We start from the raw sequence: 21,161 nt of genomic DNA on the forward strand, positions 1-21,161 counted from the left end.
GAAACGATTAACAGAATAACTCCAATAATTTGATTACAAAAGGCGACGCAAAAATCTGCAAATTTTACTGCAGACCCACGCACCACTCTGTGTAGAAATTAGTTGGTACAATGATGGCGAGCCACTATGAAAAAGTGGTAAAAGAAGGACTTAAAAAGAAGATGCGGTGCAATGTGTCATATTAACTAAGCACTAGAACTAACTAGCGTATCATATCAGCACACACACACACGTCACTCACAGGCCAGGCCAGCCACACACACACACATTCAAAGTCACAAATACTACACTGTAGAATATGGGAATGGTGACCCCAAATGGACAAAAATAATACCTGCGCCTCACATACATATTTTGGATGGGTATTGTTGTTTAATAATGAAAAATAAATAGTATATATAATTAATTGATTCTAATGATATAATTCGATAGGTGCAGCCTTGATTATTTCCTTGTTGTTTAGAACTTAATAATAAGATCTAGGTGTGAAAAATTTCACAACCTAGATTTGCAAAAAACAACTGAAAACACCGCAATACACATGCCAAGCCAATAGTTTGTAAAGAAACAATATAAGCATTTACAAGAAGTGCGTGTCCTACCAAGTCTTATCCCAAACTGTATTTTTAATGTTGTTTGTCTTCATGTATTTAAGAGATGTAAGTGATGGAGCTGCATCAGGTACATAAGCAGTGGAGTAAATGGCAACTTGGCTAGAAAAGCACTAACAGCGTACGTACCAATTTCAGCATTTAGACCCAAACAATAATGCTGTCATTTTTCACAACGTTGGCTTTAAGAGGCATTTCCCCATTTCATACTCCAAAAGATCATTATGTAAAGAAACTATTTTTACCGTGCTTCAACTCGCTCGTGCTGGTAAATATCTTTAAATGGAACAGTTCATGGAGGACATTGAAGTCATAAGCAAAAGGCAATCCTGACAGTAGGGATTTCAGATTAATCCCCGCTGTAACATGAATCCTCTGAATAGTGCCTGACGGTGGCCCGGAGCTGATTTCGAGCCACGTCGCTATCCTCAAGGAACCTCTCGCTGGGGAACGTAGACGGTCAGATGGAACAGGATGAGATATATCATTTATCATTTATCTTCAGTGGACGTGACGGCCTATCCAACAGAATCGTTTCTCTGACCCCTTCACTAGACTGGTCGATCCCAGTGTCGTTAGTTGGCGAGAAGCCGCAAATGAGCTCTACTGACATGTTTCAGGTCTGCCGCCGAGCAGCCTCCTGGACACTGTGGCCATCTGCAGTCATAGATTTGTGCTTCTAAGACTCCAGCAACACTCTGGCCAGGACAAGTACATAAACAACAACAACGTGTGCAGAGAAACCAAGCACGACCTGTTTTATTTTAATTCTTTTGTTAAGGCTATTTTCATCTTGGAGTGGGCTACGATGAGCTGGCCATAAGCACCATCCCTCCACTGCCTAACATATGATTATGTATTTCATTAAGTGTCAAGGCTGCAGGGGCGTCTCATGAGTCACATCTTAATTAGAGCGTTCTAATGCGCCACAAAGACAGCGGCGTTAATGACCTTTGCCACACGGGCAGCCTTTCCGGATGAGTAATTGCGCGACAAATGAGCAGAGACGTAAAGCGTGACTCATTTTACCACTACTGCGTGACGTGCAAATCTCAACACAAGATTAAAACACACAGCTATACCACTTCATGGAGTAAAACCACTTGAGAGACTACGCTGTACCTACAAATAATGGAACTTCAAAATTTGAATAACAACTTGAAAAATCTGATTTGACTTGTTCGAAATAGCAGTCAGTGTTAACACAAAACCATTTAGGCTGCTGCTAGAAAGAAAAATAATTCAGGAAAACCTCTGAAATTCATTTTAGTCAGAGGCACTTTACATGGTGGGAGTTTGAATGGTGTAAGCTAATTCTGAGCATTGTGACTTCCCAGTTATCAGAGGGTGTGCACACCACATTATCTGCTGGACAAGGTTTTGCAGAGATTTATCTTGATCTCATTTGTTTTTTCAGATCAAAAACATGGCATTTGAACAGGGGTGTGTAGACTTTTTATATCTCCTTTATACACAGCAAAGTCAGCTGTTTTTGGTGTTTATGCGAAGAGATTCATCTCCCAGAAACACGCAATCTTTGCCTGTGCATGTTTCAAACCGCCAGCGTTTTTAAGTTTTATTCTACAGAGGTCAACTTCTTTATGATGGAAGCAGTTTGACTCCGGCACAGATGACTCTTATTTCCACCACTTCCTTTCCGGTCCACTGTATCATCAACACCTGACCCCTCACAATAAAATACATTCAAATATTTGACCCACTGACAACGTTATTCATTTAACTCCCTTAATGAAAACAGTGTGAATTGAAAGCAGATGTTCAGACTATGACAGTCTCCTTCCAATAAAAACATCATATCAGATGATTTCTGTCTTCACCTTGTGACTTGAAAGAGGATTAGCTGAGGCTAGAGCTCTGTTGGATGGCTGGAGATGAGTTCAGGCTTTAATTTGTGCACGAGTGGACAGATCCCATCAAAGACGATTCCACTCTCTCAATGAAATGAAACTTGGGTCAGGTTTTGGCAGACACCAACGTCCATACTGGGTCATCTTCTATCAGAAAATGAATGCACATAGTATATTATTCTGCTTATCTTTGTCCCACGCATTAGAAAAAGCCTTCAGGGAGGAAAAGCAGCAGCAGAGAAAAATAGAAAAAATGACTCATGGAATATACAACACGTCATGAACCCTAATGATGCAACTGCTTGTGTGTGTGGTATTGCGGTCGACGACTGGTACTGAACATTAAAACATTAGGGTGGGAGGATTTGTATGAGTGAGCAAAATGTCTTTTCTGCCCTTTTATTACAAAAGATGCAATAAGGTACCGAAATAGCCTAAATAGGAGCAATACGCAGTCAAATCAAGTTGGCCTCCAAGTTATTTTGCCGCTTGAGGCACATCAATTAAAGCAGTAGGCAATGAATGGCCCGTGGGCCACGTACAGCCCGTGTCGTACTTTCATTCGGTCCATTGAGCATTTACAGAACATTATCAAGACCGTTGTAATATTTTGGGGGGGCATTAATTCAGCCATTATTTTCTAAATAAATGAAAAATATGTATTACATGACAGAATTAGACAGACATCAGCTCGTCTCAGCTCCTTGCAGAGGATAAAGAATAAATGACTGAGTACTGTTATATTACATGTCTAAATGTGTTGCTGCACCGTTCGTGCTCAAATATATGGCCTGAGAGATTGTTTTTTGTGTTTTTCTTAAAAGACTGCAAATGGGCTCAGAAGCAAATGAGGTAGTTACAACCCATTTCAGAGGAACTTTATTTGCTGCTCGATTCACAATGGAATCATATCAATGGAACATAAACTGTTTTGGAGGTCTGCAATAAGTACGATTCTAGTTGGTGCTGTTCTGTGCTTGTATGTCTATAGTCCAAACACGTATTAGCCACATAGTGAATAAAGCCGATTGCGATGACGGTCAATGGTTTAAACAGCTCTGTCACTACGATGGATGCTTGTTGCGGTGTGGTACAATGTGACTGCAATGACATAAGATTGCATAAATAACTTTTATTCCCCTGTTCCAAATGAATCCCCTGATGGAGGGACGCTGAATGTTTGACCGCATTTAAATGGTTACATGACAAATGAGGGAGTTTTTTTTTTTTTTTTTGGTCGGAGACGGTTGCACAAGTTTCTTGCTCAAATGAGATTTCTCTTAATACCCATCCTTTTTCCCTTTTCAGCTTCTCCAGGCAGGTTAGGCTTATCTGCGCTTCCACTCAAATGGTTACTGACAGTCCTTAAACACTGTATGCACTTATAAGCGTCTGCTATTTAGAAAAAGAAAAAAAAAAGCATGGCTCTCATGAGAGGAAACCCCTGGATTTTTGCCCTGGTTCACCTTGACTGAATTTCCTCCTTTCCTGTAGGTGTACATGTACTGTTTATCTTGGTCTGCCCTCACATACAGTATCCCCCCTCCCCCAACTCTTTCTTTTACAATATTGGCCCACTGGTAGAACTATAAAAAGAAGGGAGGATCATTCCACTTACTGCCTGTTGAGAAAGAGGATGGATGTATTCAAAATAAAGAAGGAATAAATTATAAGCGCAACATTTTTTGCGCGTCAAGACTTGACTTTGCAATCATGCTTAAGTTGTTCGAAAGTTGTCCGAAGAACATAACTTGTTTAATTTTTCAAAAATTATAAAATCGTAAAAATTAATCCAACGCTGCAAATAATAAATATGATACTGTGTGTGTGTGTGTGTGTGTGTGTACATATAGATAGATAGATAGATAGATAGAGAATACTATAAAAATAACGATTATAATATTCAATATTTAAATAGAATATGAATATATAAATATAACTCTGTTTATCATTATACGTTTACGTTATACAAACTATAGATAATGCATAGAAAATTAAATGTCAACTATACTGATGATACTTGCAATAAAGCATCAATCTCATGTAACATTGACTTATCATATAAATATGAATAAATACACAATTATAGTATATGCATTTCATATTCAAATGTTAATAAAATTAATACTACTAATATTTTTTTTTTTTTAAAAAGGGTACACTTAGACTACTTTCTTCCTGCTGAATTCTGGTGAGATCATGGCTGTGTCCGAAATCACTCACTAACCATTATATAGTGCACTCGTGGTTACGGCATTTTGTAGTAGCATCCAATTGCTTTGGGATCAAAATCAGCGCGCTGTATAGTGCACTCCAAATTTCCCACAAAGCAAAAAGTAGTGACCCACCAATGGCCACTCACAGTGTCGTCATATACCATAATGCATTGCATCTTCAGAGAAGATGTTGGTGGGACGGTGGGGGAGAATTTTTCCTATAATTGTAAGTAACTTTTTTTGTTTACAAAATGCTCTCGTTTTAATAATGCGCTGCAATGCCGTGTAGTGTCAGAAAGCTGTTATGAATGAGCTCACTATATAGTGCACTATATACTGCAACCCTACTTGGGGAATAGTGAGTCGTGAGTGAGTGTATGATTTCGGACACAGCGCGTGTATTTGCATATGAGCGTTAATTAGTATTTAAATATGCACAATTAAGTACTCTCTAAACCTTTATGGTGTATTTTCCTCAGCGTTGTCAGGAAAGCATTTTTTTTAAATTGCAAGTAAAAAATGAAGGTGCGCAAGCAGATGAAATGCCCATTTTTCTATGACCTTTGTTGCATTTTCATGGAAAACGCTGATTGTTATTTGCGGTCTGAAGACAGCAGACCTTTTGTCAGATGGCCATTACAGCATTACTGTGCGTATTTTTCACAGAAAGGCAGCTCAAGACTTTGAATAATTGATGCTTCCGTTACCTTGGCCAAAGAATGATGAAAGTATTTCACAAAACAAAATGTCTTGTTTTGGAAAAAGCAGTGTAATAACTGCTGACGCAGAGGCGGTTGTGAACCATCCAAATAGCTTCACGTTTTCCAGTCAGAGTCACTTCTTGCAGGAAGGGACCGAAAGGTTTTGGGCCAAGCATAATTTCGAGGGCATTACTTTTAAATCTGAGAGTAATTGGCTCGCCTGGAACTGAATGTCTTGTAAAAACTTTTTTAAAGGAGTGCTATGTTTCTCTGCATCCTGTGACATTACTGACTGATTCTAGTGGAGTAAAAGCGAGGTACACACCGATGCTGCCATGCTGCCCTGTGCGATCGTACACTTCACACATACCAATTATTACCGCCACTGGTCAAACCCAATAAAATCCAAAGAACATGCTGATTAAAAATCCTGACGCGTTTCTAGACACCACGTGATGGGGGTAAAGGCTAAGAAGGGGGCCTGTCGATGACAGCCACAGCTGCTGCAAACAGACAGACATGGGCGCTTCAGAGAAGCTCCGAAGAATGCTCTTGGCCCTTTTCATCTTTCAGCACCACGTTGGCCCACAGAGTTTTCACCTCTGAGGGGTAAAGTGGAGCAAAGCAGATGGCGTGACTGGCTGGTGAAATCGTACTTTCCTCACTGAGGCAACACGGATAATGACCTGTCCTGCAATAGTTCAGCTGTCGATAGAGGAGTCCATGCAGAATGGAGGATGATGAGATAGGGGGGAAAAAAACACCACAATAACATCGAAGTAATGGACATTTGGATGCACATACTGAAGTTTACACAAAAACTGACGTTTGTGTTTGTACATTCGTACCTACAAAAAAATTCAATAAATAAATAGCCATGCCGTGTAAATCCAGCATTTGAGAACCACTCAATTGTTTGCTTTCCTTCAAAACACCATTGATCGACAAACACGCCCTAAACATTGTGTTTTTTATCTGTGTAAATAGCCCCTGAGAGAATGACAAAGCAAAGGCCAACATCGTAGGGAGGTCTGAGTGGTGCTGTGATTTCAGGCTTTCTGACAACAACTGTTCATATGTGAGACACATGGCGAGGGAAGTCCAAGGATACAGCCAGAAGTGGAACTATTAAACGACAAATAGCTCAGATTTAATGCAGCTAGAGTGCAAAGTAAATCATACAAACACCACGTATAAAGTAGGAAAGAGGCTGCCAAGGCTTGGAGGAGGAGGTTGTTCATCATAATGGAACCTATGCACGACCAAGCTTCCAAACGGATGTTAATTCAACATAACTTGCATGTGCAATAAATTGTCATTTTGCAGCATCTGGAAGCAACATTTTTCAATACTGCGAGAAATTTACAGTAGAACCTCAAGTCAATGCGATTTTTCCCCCAAAAATATGCATCCAAAGGTGCAAAAAAATCTAGACTTGAAACCACTCATGTATGACAATCACATGAAAAATCAGCATAGCTCAGTTTAGTGAGCATCAAGTGATTACGGAAGTTGGCTTTGTCTACGGCTTTTTGGCCAGACTGCAAAGGAAGGACCAGCCCTGGCAAGGGCTGCCATTTTTACGTTTTTTAGTGGACAACCTGTTTTGACATTCATTAGACGAATCGGAACTTTAAAAGTTCTCATACTGTGGAAAGACCCGTTGCATCTCAGTCAGTCATCATTTGTCATTAGAACGCTAGCGAAGTTTTATCATGTTTAGATTTTGCTAATATTAGTAGTTAACTTATTCAGAAACTTGTAGGACAGTTAATTTTAATATTTAAAATATTGCCGATACAGTTCATACAGGTGTTATGGTGATCATAATAGCAGTGGAACAGATCATTTGTATTTCCATAACAAAAAATGAAAGACAAAATTCCTGCTCTATGATTGTCCCAAGGCTGGCGACTTGGGCGACTTGACTCCAGTGTGTAGTTTGCAATGACCTGCGTTTGACTGGCGACCTGTCCAGGGTGCATACCGCCTCACTCCCAAAACCAGCTGGGAGAGGCTCCAGTTACCCAAACCCATAATGAGGACAAGCACTGGAGAAAATGGATGGATGGACACCCACATTGATTAAGCGGTTTCTTTTATGGCTCCTTGAATAATGAATGGGGGGAGGGGGGGGGGGCATAAGGTTTAGTGTGGGGAAAACTGCCTAAGGCCTTGTGGAGAGGATTTCACTAGACGATATATAGTATCCCGGCCAAAGCAGTTAACACCAGATGAAAATCTCAAATTACTCATTTCCACCAAATATTGTACAACTGCAATCCAAGTGTGAGTAGGAACAGATGAAGAACACTTTGTTTCTATCTTGACACTTTTTTTTTTGTACAGCATATGCTACCGTAATTTCTTGTGTATAATGCGCGCCCCCAAAGTTGACCTCAAAATTCTGGAAAACCCTTCTAGCTATGTATAATGCATTTTTACGATGCGTGATTTTGCTTCTACCCATATGATCAAAACAAAGTATTTTTTTCAAAGAATTATTCTGAAGTTAAGCACTTTATTTGAACATATAATACTTTTATATTTACTTGCTCTTATTTTGAAATTCACAGCCTTACTTTTATTTAGTAAATGAGAAAACACACAGTTGTGCTCATATGTTTGATTACCCAGGCAGAAAATGTAAGATGGGTACAATTCTTTAAAGAAAACATGAAGGGCTAGGCGAAACATTTAATTTTATTTTAATGGGATTCAAATTAAACTGTCAAGCATTTCAGAAAAGCATTATCATTAAACAAAACCTCAGTCATATTTAAAAAAAAAAAGGAATATTTCACAAATTCTGCCAGGGTATGTAAATTTATGAGCACAACTGTACATACAGGATATGCAGTCATACGTCCTCCCTGTCATATTGGAATGAAAGTGCAGGCTACACCTTTTTCATAACCTCTAGGTGGCGGCATACATTTATAAAATGTGAAAGCTTTTTCATTTTCCCCCTATACCCATGTATAATGCACTCTATTGACTTTTGACAGTTTCTTTGGGGGGAAAGTGCGCATTATACACAAGAAATTACAGTAACGCTTTAAAGCAGGCTTTCTGGACCCCATACAGGGAAGATTTTTATTTTTCATCAGCACTCAACTGACTAAGACGACAGCAACAAAAGGTTAATTATATACAACAGTGTAATTTGTCGCCTTCTTGGAACTTCCTTCTCTTTCCATTAACAGCAACTTGGATGGCACAACATGAAAATGGGAAATCCATGCCGCATTGAAAGTCGGAACGAGATGCTCGTATATTTATGTATCCATAGTAAGGAAAGCAACTTAATCCGACAGGAGACTGAGGGCAGCAAGTAAACGGACGACTGCAGCAAAGTTGAGACTAAGTACTGTATAATACTGTAGCGTCTGGAACTAATGCGCATCAACAGAGGTGCTAACAGCAAGAGAAGCTAACATTAGCGTGTGTGTTTATTTTTGTCATTTCTAGCCATGTATTCTCAAATCATACAATAATTCTGAAATTGTATTGTAGAGACTGAGTGTAGTAAGTAACGTACTGCTGCAGCAAGATGGAGAATGTGGAGCATAACATTGCAGGGTAAGCTAATGTTAGCATGTGTGTTTATTTTGGTCTTTACTCGCTGTGTATTTTGACACTGAGTTCTAATAGTCATTTAACCCAATCCATAAAAACTGTTTCAAACAGTGAGCACAATGAAAACAGAGGCCGAGTAGTGGCTTTGACGCCCGTTGAGACACACCGTAACGAGTCAATTGATGCTAACCAGAAATATTGAAGCAAGTGATGTCTTAATTGCATACTGGGAGTTTGGAAAGGGTTTCTTGCTCACGCCATTCACTTGTGGCTTGAACATATGAGTAAAAATCAAGTTAGAATTCGGCAACACCAAACTACGGACGCATTAAAGACGACTGGGAACCTAATGTGGTTCCGTTTGAACCGAGCAACCGAAGTGTGAGGGGTTCCTGCTGTGCAACACAGTTTGAACCAGTCAACTCTTCCTGAACCTTTGCCAGCAACATCCAGAGCAAGAAAAACTACTTTTTGAACGTGGCTCCATCACTTTAGGGTCTCAAACTTTGTTCTACAGCACAACTGTGGAGCCCATAAGAAGTAACCTCCACCCCCACACACACAGTGAAGCACGTTGATTACCCATGCATATGCACGACACAATGGGAGGTAGGGCTAAGGAGGGGGGTGGGTAGATGGGCTGGAGAGTGTGTGGGGGAGTACTGCTAGATATGACCCACTCAAAAACAAAACAAAACAACAAAAAAGCTCTCTCACACACAGAATGGGATGGATAGCAAAGGCTAAACATGAGCCTTTTCTTTTTACTGATCTCCTGCCAAACACAAGCTCAACTTGACCAGCACAGGGGACACCTGACAAGCCCACTGGAACACCTCAAAGCTCCAATCAACTTTACACTCCGCTTTTCTCTCCTCCTCCCTCCCATTCAAAGAAATCGCTCCCCGGGCTTTAAAGACGAACAAGCACACAAACGGCTTCGACTCACCCAACCCTCCTCTGCTTCTTCTTCTCCTCTTTCCTGCTCTTCCTCTCTCGCACACTCCTCAACGTGCACAAGCTCCAGCTGGTGACACTGCACTGCTGCAGCTTCAAGCCCCGCCCCCCCAATGCGGGGTCATGTGACCGCCATCCCAAGTGGTGGCGGGGAAAGCTTCCCTCCCTTCATTCAGAGAAAGTGAATGGGGAACATTGTGGATGTGTGTGCTTTACATTAATCACGAGACAGAACAGCAAGAGTGTGTGCATGTTCACACAGGACAACAGTTGATTTCTCCTTTGACTTGTCTTTACTTGTGCGCTCATCTGCTCTTTACCTCCAACCTGTGTGCACGGCACCGTCCATTGTTGAGAGGTCAACACAAGAAGAACGCGCGGACAAGGACCTTCATTGAGCCAAGGCACATATTTGGGGTGGCGGGGAACACGCTACATTTACTCCAGAACAGTAGTGTACTTCTCAGAGTACTTTTAATGCAAGATAGTTTTTCATGAAATATTTTCGTTAAGAAGAAACGGTACTTTTGCTCCGCCACATTGAGCTGTATTCCGCTCGCTTGGTATTATTGCTTGTGCAATTTCTCGGTTTTGCTTTGTCAGGTAGAACTCTGCCTCGGGCGCAGTCACGTGACTCCGCTTCCCCAATCCAGTGGAACTGCTCGTGACGTTTGACACCGTTTGAGCCACGCAACGTCTCTGCGGCCTCACACAGAGGCAAAGTTTTCAGAGTGATTTCTTTTTTTTTTTTTTTTTTTTTTAAACCTGGGGAAAAAAAACAACCGTATGTAATCTCTACTTTGGTGAGCCTATTGTGCTGTTTCCTGAGTGTAAACAAAAAGTTAATTGAACACAATTTCTTTGGGCAGAATTGCCCTTTTTTTAATGTTATTTTATAAAGACTGAATTCATTATTTTTTCAGTTAAAGTTAGATTGTTGGGCAATATCTGCATTTGGACATTCCCAGTTTAAATTTGTGTCAAGTTGATGTTCATGCTAGGATTAATAAAATACATCAGAAGTTACTCACCAGTTACTCAGTACTTGAGCTTTTTTTTTCTTCTACCCACTGGAAAAAAATCTAACAGCATGGCACCAAACAAAAATGTCACAAAAAGTGGATCTCCCTCTCAATTTACTCACACATTTACTTCGTCTGAAATTTGGCCCTTGTTAGTTGAACACAATTATTCTGTTGTCTGAATAGGAAAATGTGGACTAACACGTTAAGTGTTCTGCCTGTCACTATACATCACTGGCATAGATACACGAACAAAGATACATTATTTGCCATAAATAAATCCTAAATTTCGGAGCAATTAAATGAAAGTGGATCATTTCCTGCATCGTAGATACTTTCTTCATCCCATCAGAAAAATCGAACAAACCTATTATGAAGACAAGTCTCTTTTAATCCAGTCCCTTCACCCCGGGCAGGCCGTGTGTGTGTGTGTGTGTGTGTGTGTGTGTGTGTGTGTGTGCGTGTGTGTGTGTGTGTGAACATGAATAACATGTAGAAACTGAAAAAAAGTCAGAGGGAAAAAAAAACAACCTCAGAGTCAAAACCAGCAGGAGTACAATTTATGAAGTTGTGTTTCCAAACCCTAAATCTCCATTGGTCAGATCTACTTCCTGTGTGGTTTTGCACACCCTAAATGCGAACATTACTGTATGGCAGATACATATTTAAAAATGCAATACACATTATTACAGTATAAGTTAGATATTGAATTGTTTTGTTCCTGTGGCTAAGCTCCCCCCCACTCCTCCACCCATGAGCGCATATACACAATTGAGAGCAGTTTTCATAACATTCAGCACAAATGCTTCCTTCTTGTCAGTGTTGCAGTAAATCTTGTTCACACTCGGCTGTGGTTTCCGTGCGCATCCACACAGCACACTAGCAGCCCACAACGCAAAGGGTATTTCATTAATGTTATCTTTGCGGAGGCCTGTGTTCACTTAAAAGCATTTTCACATTCCGTCGGATCACCTACGTCAGTGGTCTATAGTTTTAGGGGACACCTTTCCTGCTGTGTTTACATGTGTGAGGCGCTAACATTAAGGCTATACTCCCTGCTTACATTCAGTCATTACTCGTAGTAGATATTATGACAGGGCAGATGGATAATGACCCCATTTGCTGCAAGGCAGACCTGCAAACAGTCAGTAAATAAAGGTGGCATCATTGACTGCAATGGTATTAAATAGGGAGGTTGTATTTGCACTTATATCAAAAGTCCAATGACTTTTACAACCCTGAAAATGGAGGTACAGTACTTAAACTGGCTGTAATCCCTAAATGGTGAATGCCATATTTTTGTGAAATATCTTGAATGAAACATGAAAGTGTACACTTTATCGGATGTTGATTGTATCATTTCAAACCCATGGCGGCGGTGTGAGGGAAGGCCATAAGAACTGTCTGCCAATGTCCACAACACTTCTGGACGTAACGTGTGCCGACCGAGAAAGTGAAGATTTGAATTTCCTACAAGACTGAACCCTTTGAGTCGTGGCATTCAAATGACACATTCCCACAGTACATCTCGCTTTCATCAAGGGGAATATTTTCCATTGAAGCTCTCAGGAAACAATTATTAGTATGAAACTCATGACCAGTGGTGTTTGACCTTACTATTTCTTTGTGGGAACTAAAGATCAAACGTGTCAGAGTGATTTTATTAGTCCTGGTAAGAGCCTAAAAAGCGTAGCGCTGAACTAATTTATGGAAAGCGAATTGAATTTGAATTCGAGGACGGTGGTTAACCTTGTGAGGGGGGGAAAAAGCACTCGCAGATGGCGAGGAGCGATGGATCTCCGTTTTCCATCGACAAATGTCAAGCAGGAGTCAAATGTTTTGAAAATGAAGTCATCTGCTCTCTCCTTGCTTGAAGACGTATTGGCGAGCAGAAAGACTCATGTGCGTTTTGATGCCACGGGGCCCCACGGTGGAGCACCGCCATTGGCCGCTCGCTGAGAACCAATCGGAGCGCGGAGCACATGGAGGTGATTAACACGAGCCACCTCGGTGACTCGGCCGACACGGTAACACTTCCTGCATCAGAGGTCAAAGGTTTAAAAAAAAAAAAAAGGAGACGTAGGCGGGACCTCTGGGAAAAGGTTGGAAGGGTGAAGAGCAGACATTGAGACGGAGGAAAGAGTAGGAACATCTGGCTCGGCGGGCATATCTCCAGGGAAGATAGCCGCGTCTGTCAGAGACTTCCTGTTGTCTTTTTTTTCACTGAGGCTGCGGTGCTCCCCTGTGGTGCAAATGGAGACAGCGTGTGTGTGTGTGAGCACTGAGGATGCTTCATCTCTCAGCACCCCAAAGAGGCTTCATCGCATTCTTCCATGGCTGCCAAGCACAAATAACCCATTCTCACTCGATCAAACTAACATGCATGTTTTTTGACTGTGGGATGAGGCCGCAAGCACGGGGCGAACATGCAAACTCCACACGGGAAGGCCGAGATTCTAACCAAGAATTTATGAACTGTGAGGCAGACATGTCTACCCTTTGCTGTGACATTTAAACACAACAGAGTGGGTGTTGGTTGTTAAACTTCCGGTTCGGAATGATTCATCTTGTCCTTGACTTGTGTTTCCGCAATGTCAGTTCAGTTATGTAACTAACATGACAGCATAGTACTGCCACACAATGGAACTTGCCAACAAAGAATGTTGGGATACGCGATGGGGGTCTACGAGCTTGCATTTCTAGTTTTGGTAGACCCTTCGCAACGAGTGGCAATGGAAGCTGAACAGGCCAAAAGTGTGGCCCAAGGTTACAACAACTCAGGCATTAGTACTGCTGCTGTCTCACTTTATTTTGCTGCGCTAAGAGAAAAATTCAAATTTTTTTTGCAACGTTGACCTCAAAGAGGATAAAGCAGGCAGGCTATGTGGCCCGACTGTTTGTTTTTAATGTACGCCCTCTGTGTCTCCTCATGTCCACTGAAACCCACCAACGCTGTCCCAGCTGGACTGTCTTGCATACTGAGAGGGAGTGCCAAGGCCATACCAAGACACAAAGTGAGAGAGTAGGTATCTATGCCACATGAGCATACTTGCCTCAGCCCCCCCCCCTCCCAAAAAAAAAAACATCATGCGCTTTCTCAAAAACAGGTACTCACACAGGGTTTCTATTTCATGGTTGTTGTGTGTCTCGCTGCAAGATGAAGCCATCTCCACTGTCCCCATTGCGGCTCCACTTCCTTTTGACAAAAGTCACAAATTTGATAATACCTCCCGATGTCGCCACGGCAGCTGCTGACTGAACTGACAGTGCCGCGCATACGCCACCGTGTCCTCGCTACTTCTGATGTTCCGCAGTGAAGTCCTTCCCTGATGAAGAGTAAATATGGCGACTCCAGGGGATCGGCCTTCTGGGGAATCCGTGGCCCCTTCCTGGATTAGTGGAGGGTTAGTTGCGACGGACAACAGAGAAGCGGAAGTCTGCATGTCTTAAGGCCCATCCCCAGTGACCCAGTTCTGATTCTCCAAATCTTCCATAACCAAAGACAAAGATGATCTTACCGATCATATTCCTTTGGCTAACCCAGAACAACTCCTCGACAAGTTGTACAATTCAGTTTAGTTGGGTTGCGAAGGGTATTTGAAGGCGCATGCCGTCACTGCGGTCGCGTACGTGGTTTTGGAGCCTTGCCAAAGCGTATGGCTCTTCCATGTCGAGTTCAGTGTCGGATTTTCAACCTAATAACCTGGCATATAGTTGCAGATGTGCAATTGGAAGGGAATATAGACCATGCTTGAGTGATCCTGCAGATAGGCGAGGCGGAGTGGGGCACCTGTGTGGTAAATGAGGGCCCCTTCTGGAAGAGGGAAGGTTACCTGACAGAGTGTGCGCAATGACTACAACCGCGCGCACGTTCTGGCTACCGTGCCGAAGAGCCTCGCTTGTCGGTGTCATGTTCAGTGTGTACAGTTTTTCAATCCCGTAGACCCGGAGTTCAGTGGCTTATCGTGTCAGCAGTGGGATCTGTGCTGTGTCCAGTTGGAAGGACGCTTGGGAAAGGTGAAACCTTTTTTATGACTGGAACAGAGCCTTTCTCTTTGTTGTTGGACAGGCTTAAACTCACTAAACCCGGGCTCAAATCTAGTTTGAATGGAAGTAATCCGAAGAATTCAGATTTTGATACCCTCCGGTGCGAACTGCAATGTTACGGTCCCCCACAGATAGCTGGACACACTGCTGCGATTGGTTAACAAACAGTCCTCACTCTTGTGTACTTTTAGCTTCTGGATGTCTGCCATTGATGTTTACTACTCTCATCTTTGCAGTTGTTACATTCAAAGGCAGGCAACACTATATTCCGTTGCTAGGATGTCACACTGTTATCGTAACCGACCACGCTATGACCTTCTCACCGATGCGCCGCGTCGTAGAAATGCATTCCATACAGTTCCCAATTGTAAGATTTCGAGCTGCGCTGAACTACGCTGCTCGGTTGTAACGTGTCCGGGCTTCTTTCCTCCCGAACGATGTTATCTCCATCCTGCCGTGTGATGTAACTCTCGGACCTCCGGGCAACAAAACTAGCAGAAAAGTGAGTTTCAGCCAACTGATGCAATGTTAAGACTTGATTGATTGATTTTGTCAGTGAAAGGCAACATGAGAATTATGGATTTATATTATTATTCCTTTACAGTCAGGACTTCCTATGGGGCACACAATTTATTATTACTATTTTTTTTTTATTGGCAACAACTATGTAGTTCACTTCTTTGGCGAGGCTAAACGTCTGCTTCGGAAATGTGGTGTGAAATGCACAATACAGTATATAGATTTATTTATAGGGTTTGTGAGTGTGTGGGTTTTTTCTTTATGTGTGTGGAAACATTTATCACAGCTCAGTCAGTGGACGAGGACGTCATCACGATCACACTATTAGGTGCACCTGCGCAATCTAACAAGGTCCCAAACAAAAGAAAGTCTTGGTTGACAGAGATGAAACTGTCGAAGAGATATTCATTGAACACGATGTTGTATATGTGCTGTGTTCTTGTGAGTGATGTCAACAACAAACGAGTGATGTCAAAGAGGAAGAGAATAATAACCAACAAATTGAACTTATTGTAACAAAGGAAAGGCTCTGTCTTCTTTGTACAGTACAGGACAATTAAATAAATATAATTCACATATACGTCATGGCCGAAAGCAAAAACGGCTGATGACGAGCATGAAAATGACTAAAGAATTTTTTTTTTTATGCCCTGAAATCATGTACACTATTCATCTTCAAAGAGTGAGTCAAACTTTGGAGGTTTCACTCCGATCTAAATGGAGCTGGTGCAAATACACGAATAATGGAGACACAAAACTCATTTGGGTATTTTAGCATATGTTCACTTCACATGTAGACACAGAGACACGCACGCACGCACACGCACACATGAATCCCCCTGCTGCCCCTTCATGTAGGCACAAGTCAGCAGATGGCCGAACAGCGGTGCAACTGACCATCTGCCTGCCTGTCCGCAAAACACACACACACACACAATTATTGTGTCTCCGGCATGTCCTCTATAGGGCCAAACATCATTAGCGGAGAGGGTCTGACCACACGTGAACTATCAACTTTCTACTTTGCGCACATCCCAATTTCATTATGACATGGAAATGCCCATTTGTTATCTTCTTTCGTTTTCCTGATGGCTAAAGAAAGATTGTATCAAGTGAGAGTAAATGCAAGCTTGTTGATTGACAAAATGGTGGCATTTTCAGCTGCTAGGACAACAAATGTGACTTTGTGCATGCTAAATGTGTGCAGGCGGGAGAAAGCGAAAGAAAGTAGGACTGTGGGGGAACGTGGGGGTGTTTGGTAGGTTGGGGATTTAATGGCGGTTCTGGGATTTGGCTAAATGTCTAAAAAGGACAAAGGTCGTGCAGCAGTGGTGGGAAACTTCTTTAACCTTTGACATCCCCCAGATGCTCAACGTAAACTTCAACTTCCGAACGCCTCATCTGGACTAAACCCTGAATGTATATGTGCGTGCGTGTGTGTTTGTGTGAGCCTCTCTTTATCTAAGCAATATATTTATTTACGTATAAAGTCTTCTCATAATATATCATATAACATCCCTAATAAGGATACAATTGAATATGTATATGTTTGCCTTCAGGCTGAAATGAGTGCAAATCACTTCTATGACACATGAACTGAAAGTTGCATGCGATGCATGCCGGTTGGCCGGTTTCACCTGTGTCACACCGCCCCCTGGTGGCGAGTTTGGAAAGCACACTTGCCAGATGACAGCTCTCCACTTGTTACAATCTGCAGGACACGTTTGACCTCGAAAGGCACATGTTAACTATCTGCTTGCTGACTGTTTGTTTATTTTATTTGAATTAGGCAGCCGAGCCCAAAAAATGTCACCATCCATCACCTTCAATCTTAATTCATCCATTCAAAAGATGACTTGTAAAGCAACAGACCTCCACAACAGCTTCTGTTTGTTTGGTAAACAGACATGATAGGTCCTTTCGTGTTAGCTATAGTGTTCCCTTATAGTGAGTTATAAAAGCCGTGGCTTCCGTCGTTAAGTAATTGTTAACTTAACGTCATGTCCGATGATCTTCTAATTACCTCATAATTCTGACAGAAAGAATGGATGACTATGATACTGGTTAATACAGTCCAGCAGACCGTAGCAAGAAAGTCCACCACAACAGTGGAACCTCCGGAGGCGAATGTCCCTTGGGTCGTACAGTTCGAAATCTGACTTTGGTCGCTAACGTCGCTTCAAGACGTCGCATGAAACCTCAGCGGAGGGTTAAGCTGTGGATTTCGCTTTTCTTTGGCTTTTTTGGCCACACTCCAAGAGGAGCAGCGGCAAGGAGACGTGTTTCAAAAATCAAAACAAAAAGCAGTTGTTCAACAAACAGCTTTCACACAAATGCTGCTAAAAGGTTTCTTCTAAAGGCAGTTTCTCAAACTTTTTACACCAAGTAACACCATCGAGACCAATATTAAAATAAAGTACAGCGTGGTAGGCCCAAGTATTTATCAAAAACGAGACAGAAGTTTTAGTTCTAAAAAGTATTCATTTTATTTTTTAGCCACTGTGCCATGCACCGATTTAACATTAACTTCTGAGAAAATATAAAACTGTACTTAAATAATGATTTAATCAAAATGTATTGCACACAAAGGTTAGTTAAAAAAGATAAATAAAGCTAAAGCTAAGCTATTGTTGTGCTCACTGGATGGGAACAAGTCGAGTAATTATAGACCACTGTGACCTCCACTCTGCACACTCGTGCATGTGTGTGTGTGTGTGCGTGTGTGTGCCCACGCACAGGTGCCCTTTCGTGACCTTCGGGCAGGCAGAAACTAATCACCTCCTCACTTTCAAAAGGTCAAAGCAAAGAGGAGACAAATGGCTCCACTTGTTGCCGTCACGACGACTCCTCAATTTGGGAACTAAATGAAGCACGAGATAATGTGTATATTTTCAGGTGTCCTTATAAACCAGATTAAATGTAGTTTTTACACATTTTTAGGGGGGCATTTTTCTTTTTTCGGAGGGTACTAATTATGAAACACTTATTGGTGGTTTCTTCCCGCCTATTCAAGAATTTTCTCTTGGGGGGGGGGGGGGGGGCGCGGGGGGGGTGTTTAAAAAAAAACTGTACTCCACTGTATTTTTTTAAATTTTATATATTAAAGTGTGTATGGTTTTAGGGGGTCATGTTTACAATGTTATTTTTACAAATTTAAGTTCAACCCGAAATATGTCATTATCTACTAATTACAAGACTTTCATTTCAATTACACACAAAATCTGGCAAAACACTTGATTGCCTTGGTCTTAAAGGAGACGAAGCCATTTGTTCAATTTGTGACATTATTCCCATCGTGATCATGAAGCGCACTGGATGACTGATGACAAGCGACATGTATTGTCAAAGATGCGTGTCAAAATCTATCCCGTGAATCCCTATGATGGAACATTTGGAACTTTTCATGTTGACCTTTGACACACACTTTGCGGCGTTCCTTTTGTGACGCTCCGACGGGATCGCGGTCGGAAGCTGACTAACTTGGATCACATGACCCCCGAGAGAGCGAGGGGAAGTGCTCCCGCGGGCGGGGAAACAATCAGGTTGACGTAACCCGGAAGGAAGGAAGCGCGCGTGTGTGTGTGTGTGTGTGCGTGTGTGTGTGTGTGTCAGGGACACATTCCGTCATTTCCTCTCGGCCCGGTTAAATGGTCAGAAGAGGAGGTAACCTAATAGAAGAAAGATAAACAGTATGTAAGAAAAATCTTGCATCGCTTTTGCATTCATGCGTTGGATAGTTGACAGGTACCAAACCTTCAATCCGTTCATCCCATGCCAGCTGTACTGTCCCATAGTGCTGTTTTATAGGTAGAGTGGGAATTAATGAGGGTATGACTATCTCTCAAAAAAAAGGCAAAGAAAAAGCAAAGCACTCTTTTTTTTTTTAGATGCTTTGATATTTTTTTTTCACTTTACACATGACTATAGATTGAACTGTAACTGATGTTTGACTCTATTGAGGTATATTTTACCAAGAACCTTTTGCTTGAACTCCAAATTGTACAATCTTTAGGTTATATGACTTTGGATGTTCCTCTGTAATCCCTTCTTGTCCCACAGTAGGGGGTATTTGAAGGCAACAGGAGGGGAAAAAATGGGGGTGAAGTAAGTAAGTGTGAAAGGATGTCAGGATTTGTCCTGGCGACCAAAAGGTGGCGGATTCATGACCTGCTTCAGGCCAAAATGTTTACTATTATGGGTAATACGACTGATTGCAAGTTGACCTCACAAATAAATCTTTGAGAAGAACCCCTAACGTTTTATATGAGAGGTGTGTCATGGTTTTGTTTTAAATATTTATTTTCATGTGGAGGGTGAGTGTTCGTACGTCTGGTTGCAAGTCCCCATAGATGACAGTCATGTTGTCTTCTTTCAATAGCAAACTAGTGGACAATGATTCTGACGCCACAGCAACGCTATCAACTCAAGTGTATCGTTGAAAAGTTGATAAAAAAAGATAGTTTTAAAAAAGAACAAAGCATTTCAGCTTGAGGCGCAGCGCCGCCGTGGTAAACGTCCAGCGTTGCGTTTGGAACGGCATGAAAAAGGCTTTTACTGATACATGCACGCATGCACGCACGATGTGTGTCGCGTCCTCCGTTGAACCCAAGCGACTGCCTCACCGAACCCCTGGGGTTCGATCGAACCCAGGTTAAGAACCACTGCTCGAGATCCTTTAAAGTTTGTCCAAAGAAGAAGTAGCAACGTTGCATGGTTGAGTCATATTGTGGGCGATCTAGTTCCTCATTTTGGGGAGTCAAACTTCTGTTTCAGAGTAAGAGGACGGTGTTCTTTAAATGTCTGGGCTAAGCTAAGTGAATCCAGATAAATAAAGGCTTTGCTGAAGCAAATGGTATCACTGACAGCACAGACTGATGTTTGCGGTGTCAGCATCTGACTTTGGAAAGCGGTATCGAGGCATCTTTTAACAACCTAAAACCACTAAAACCAACCAGAAGAGCTTTTAAAATTAAAGCAAGACATGGTTCAAACAGATATGTGTCTTTATACTGAGGATATTATATTCAAATAAACAACATGTGTCATTTTGTCATGTCAATAGCAACAGTTACTAATGACAATGGCAAAGCCTGGAAGCGACGTTGGAAGGCAACGGGCCTGCTGCATTCTGGTTATTGTAGGGCCTTTTTCACATCCTTGTTACACAACTCCTCTTCTTGAATAATGGGAATAAGCAGGCAAACGACCGCCATCGTCATGCTCAACATAAAGCAACAGCTTATTATAAAATACTTGGCAGCGCAGCTAATAGTAGGATGACAACACCAGCATTTATCAACCCCTTACGACAGCATTTTCAAGTGTAACTAATACTAATGGCCAAGGTTAAGCTTTCATAACATATCCTAATAGTTCATGGATTACCATAAATGTCAGACAGGCCTGCGAGGAAAAAAATAAAAAAATAAAAAAGACTTGCTTGCTTGTGTCGCTGAGGGATAAGCAGGCATCACATTTAACGTACTTTGTTACTGGCTTTTCTGGTCAGAAATGTGAGGCTGATTGTGCTGATGTGACGAGAGAGAGTGAGTGGAAAAGAAGCAAGAAGAAGTGAAAATGCAAGTAAAAAACTGAAGGAATCCACATGGAAAATGTGATACTGTTGTTATCCAGTGGGATT

General features: G+C 41.8%; 1 protein-coding gene across 8 annotated transcripts in view; it reads right to left on the bottom strand.

Moving 5' to 3' along the window:
• Window positions 1-21,161, bottom strand: part of septin9b (septin 9b) — a 72,412-nt gene that overhangs the window by 16,273 nt on the left and 34,978 nt on the right. Inside the window, exon 1 of one of the 8 annotated variants that reach the window (XM_061771605.1) lies at window positions 14,070-14,223. The exons of 5 other annotated variants lie outside the window; for them this stretch is intronic. In XM_061771605.1, the coding sequence (XP_061627589.1) occupies window positions 14,070-14,136 (67 nt within the window). In that variant the 5' untranslated portion in view covers window positions 14,137-14,223. Of the gene's footprint in view, window positions 1-2,449; window positions 2,584-9,924; window positions 10,082-14,069; window positions 14,224-21,161 lie in introns of those variants that run through there. 2 more of the 8 variants (XM_061771608.1, XM_061771612.1) reach the window with 2 other exon arrangements.

The sequence above is a fragment of the Phyllopteryx taeniolatus genome, chromosome 4 (assembly GCF_024500385.1).
Source record: "Phyllopteryx taeniolatus isolate TA_2022b chromosome 4, UOR_Ptae_1.2, whole genome shotgun sequence".
Taxonomy (NCBI): domain Eukaryota; kingdom Metazoa; phylum Chordata; class Actinopteri; order Syngnathiformes; family Syngnathidae; genus Phyllopteryx; species Phyllopteryx taeniolatus.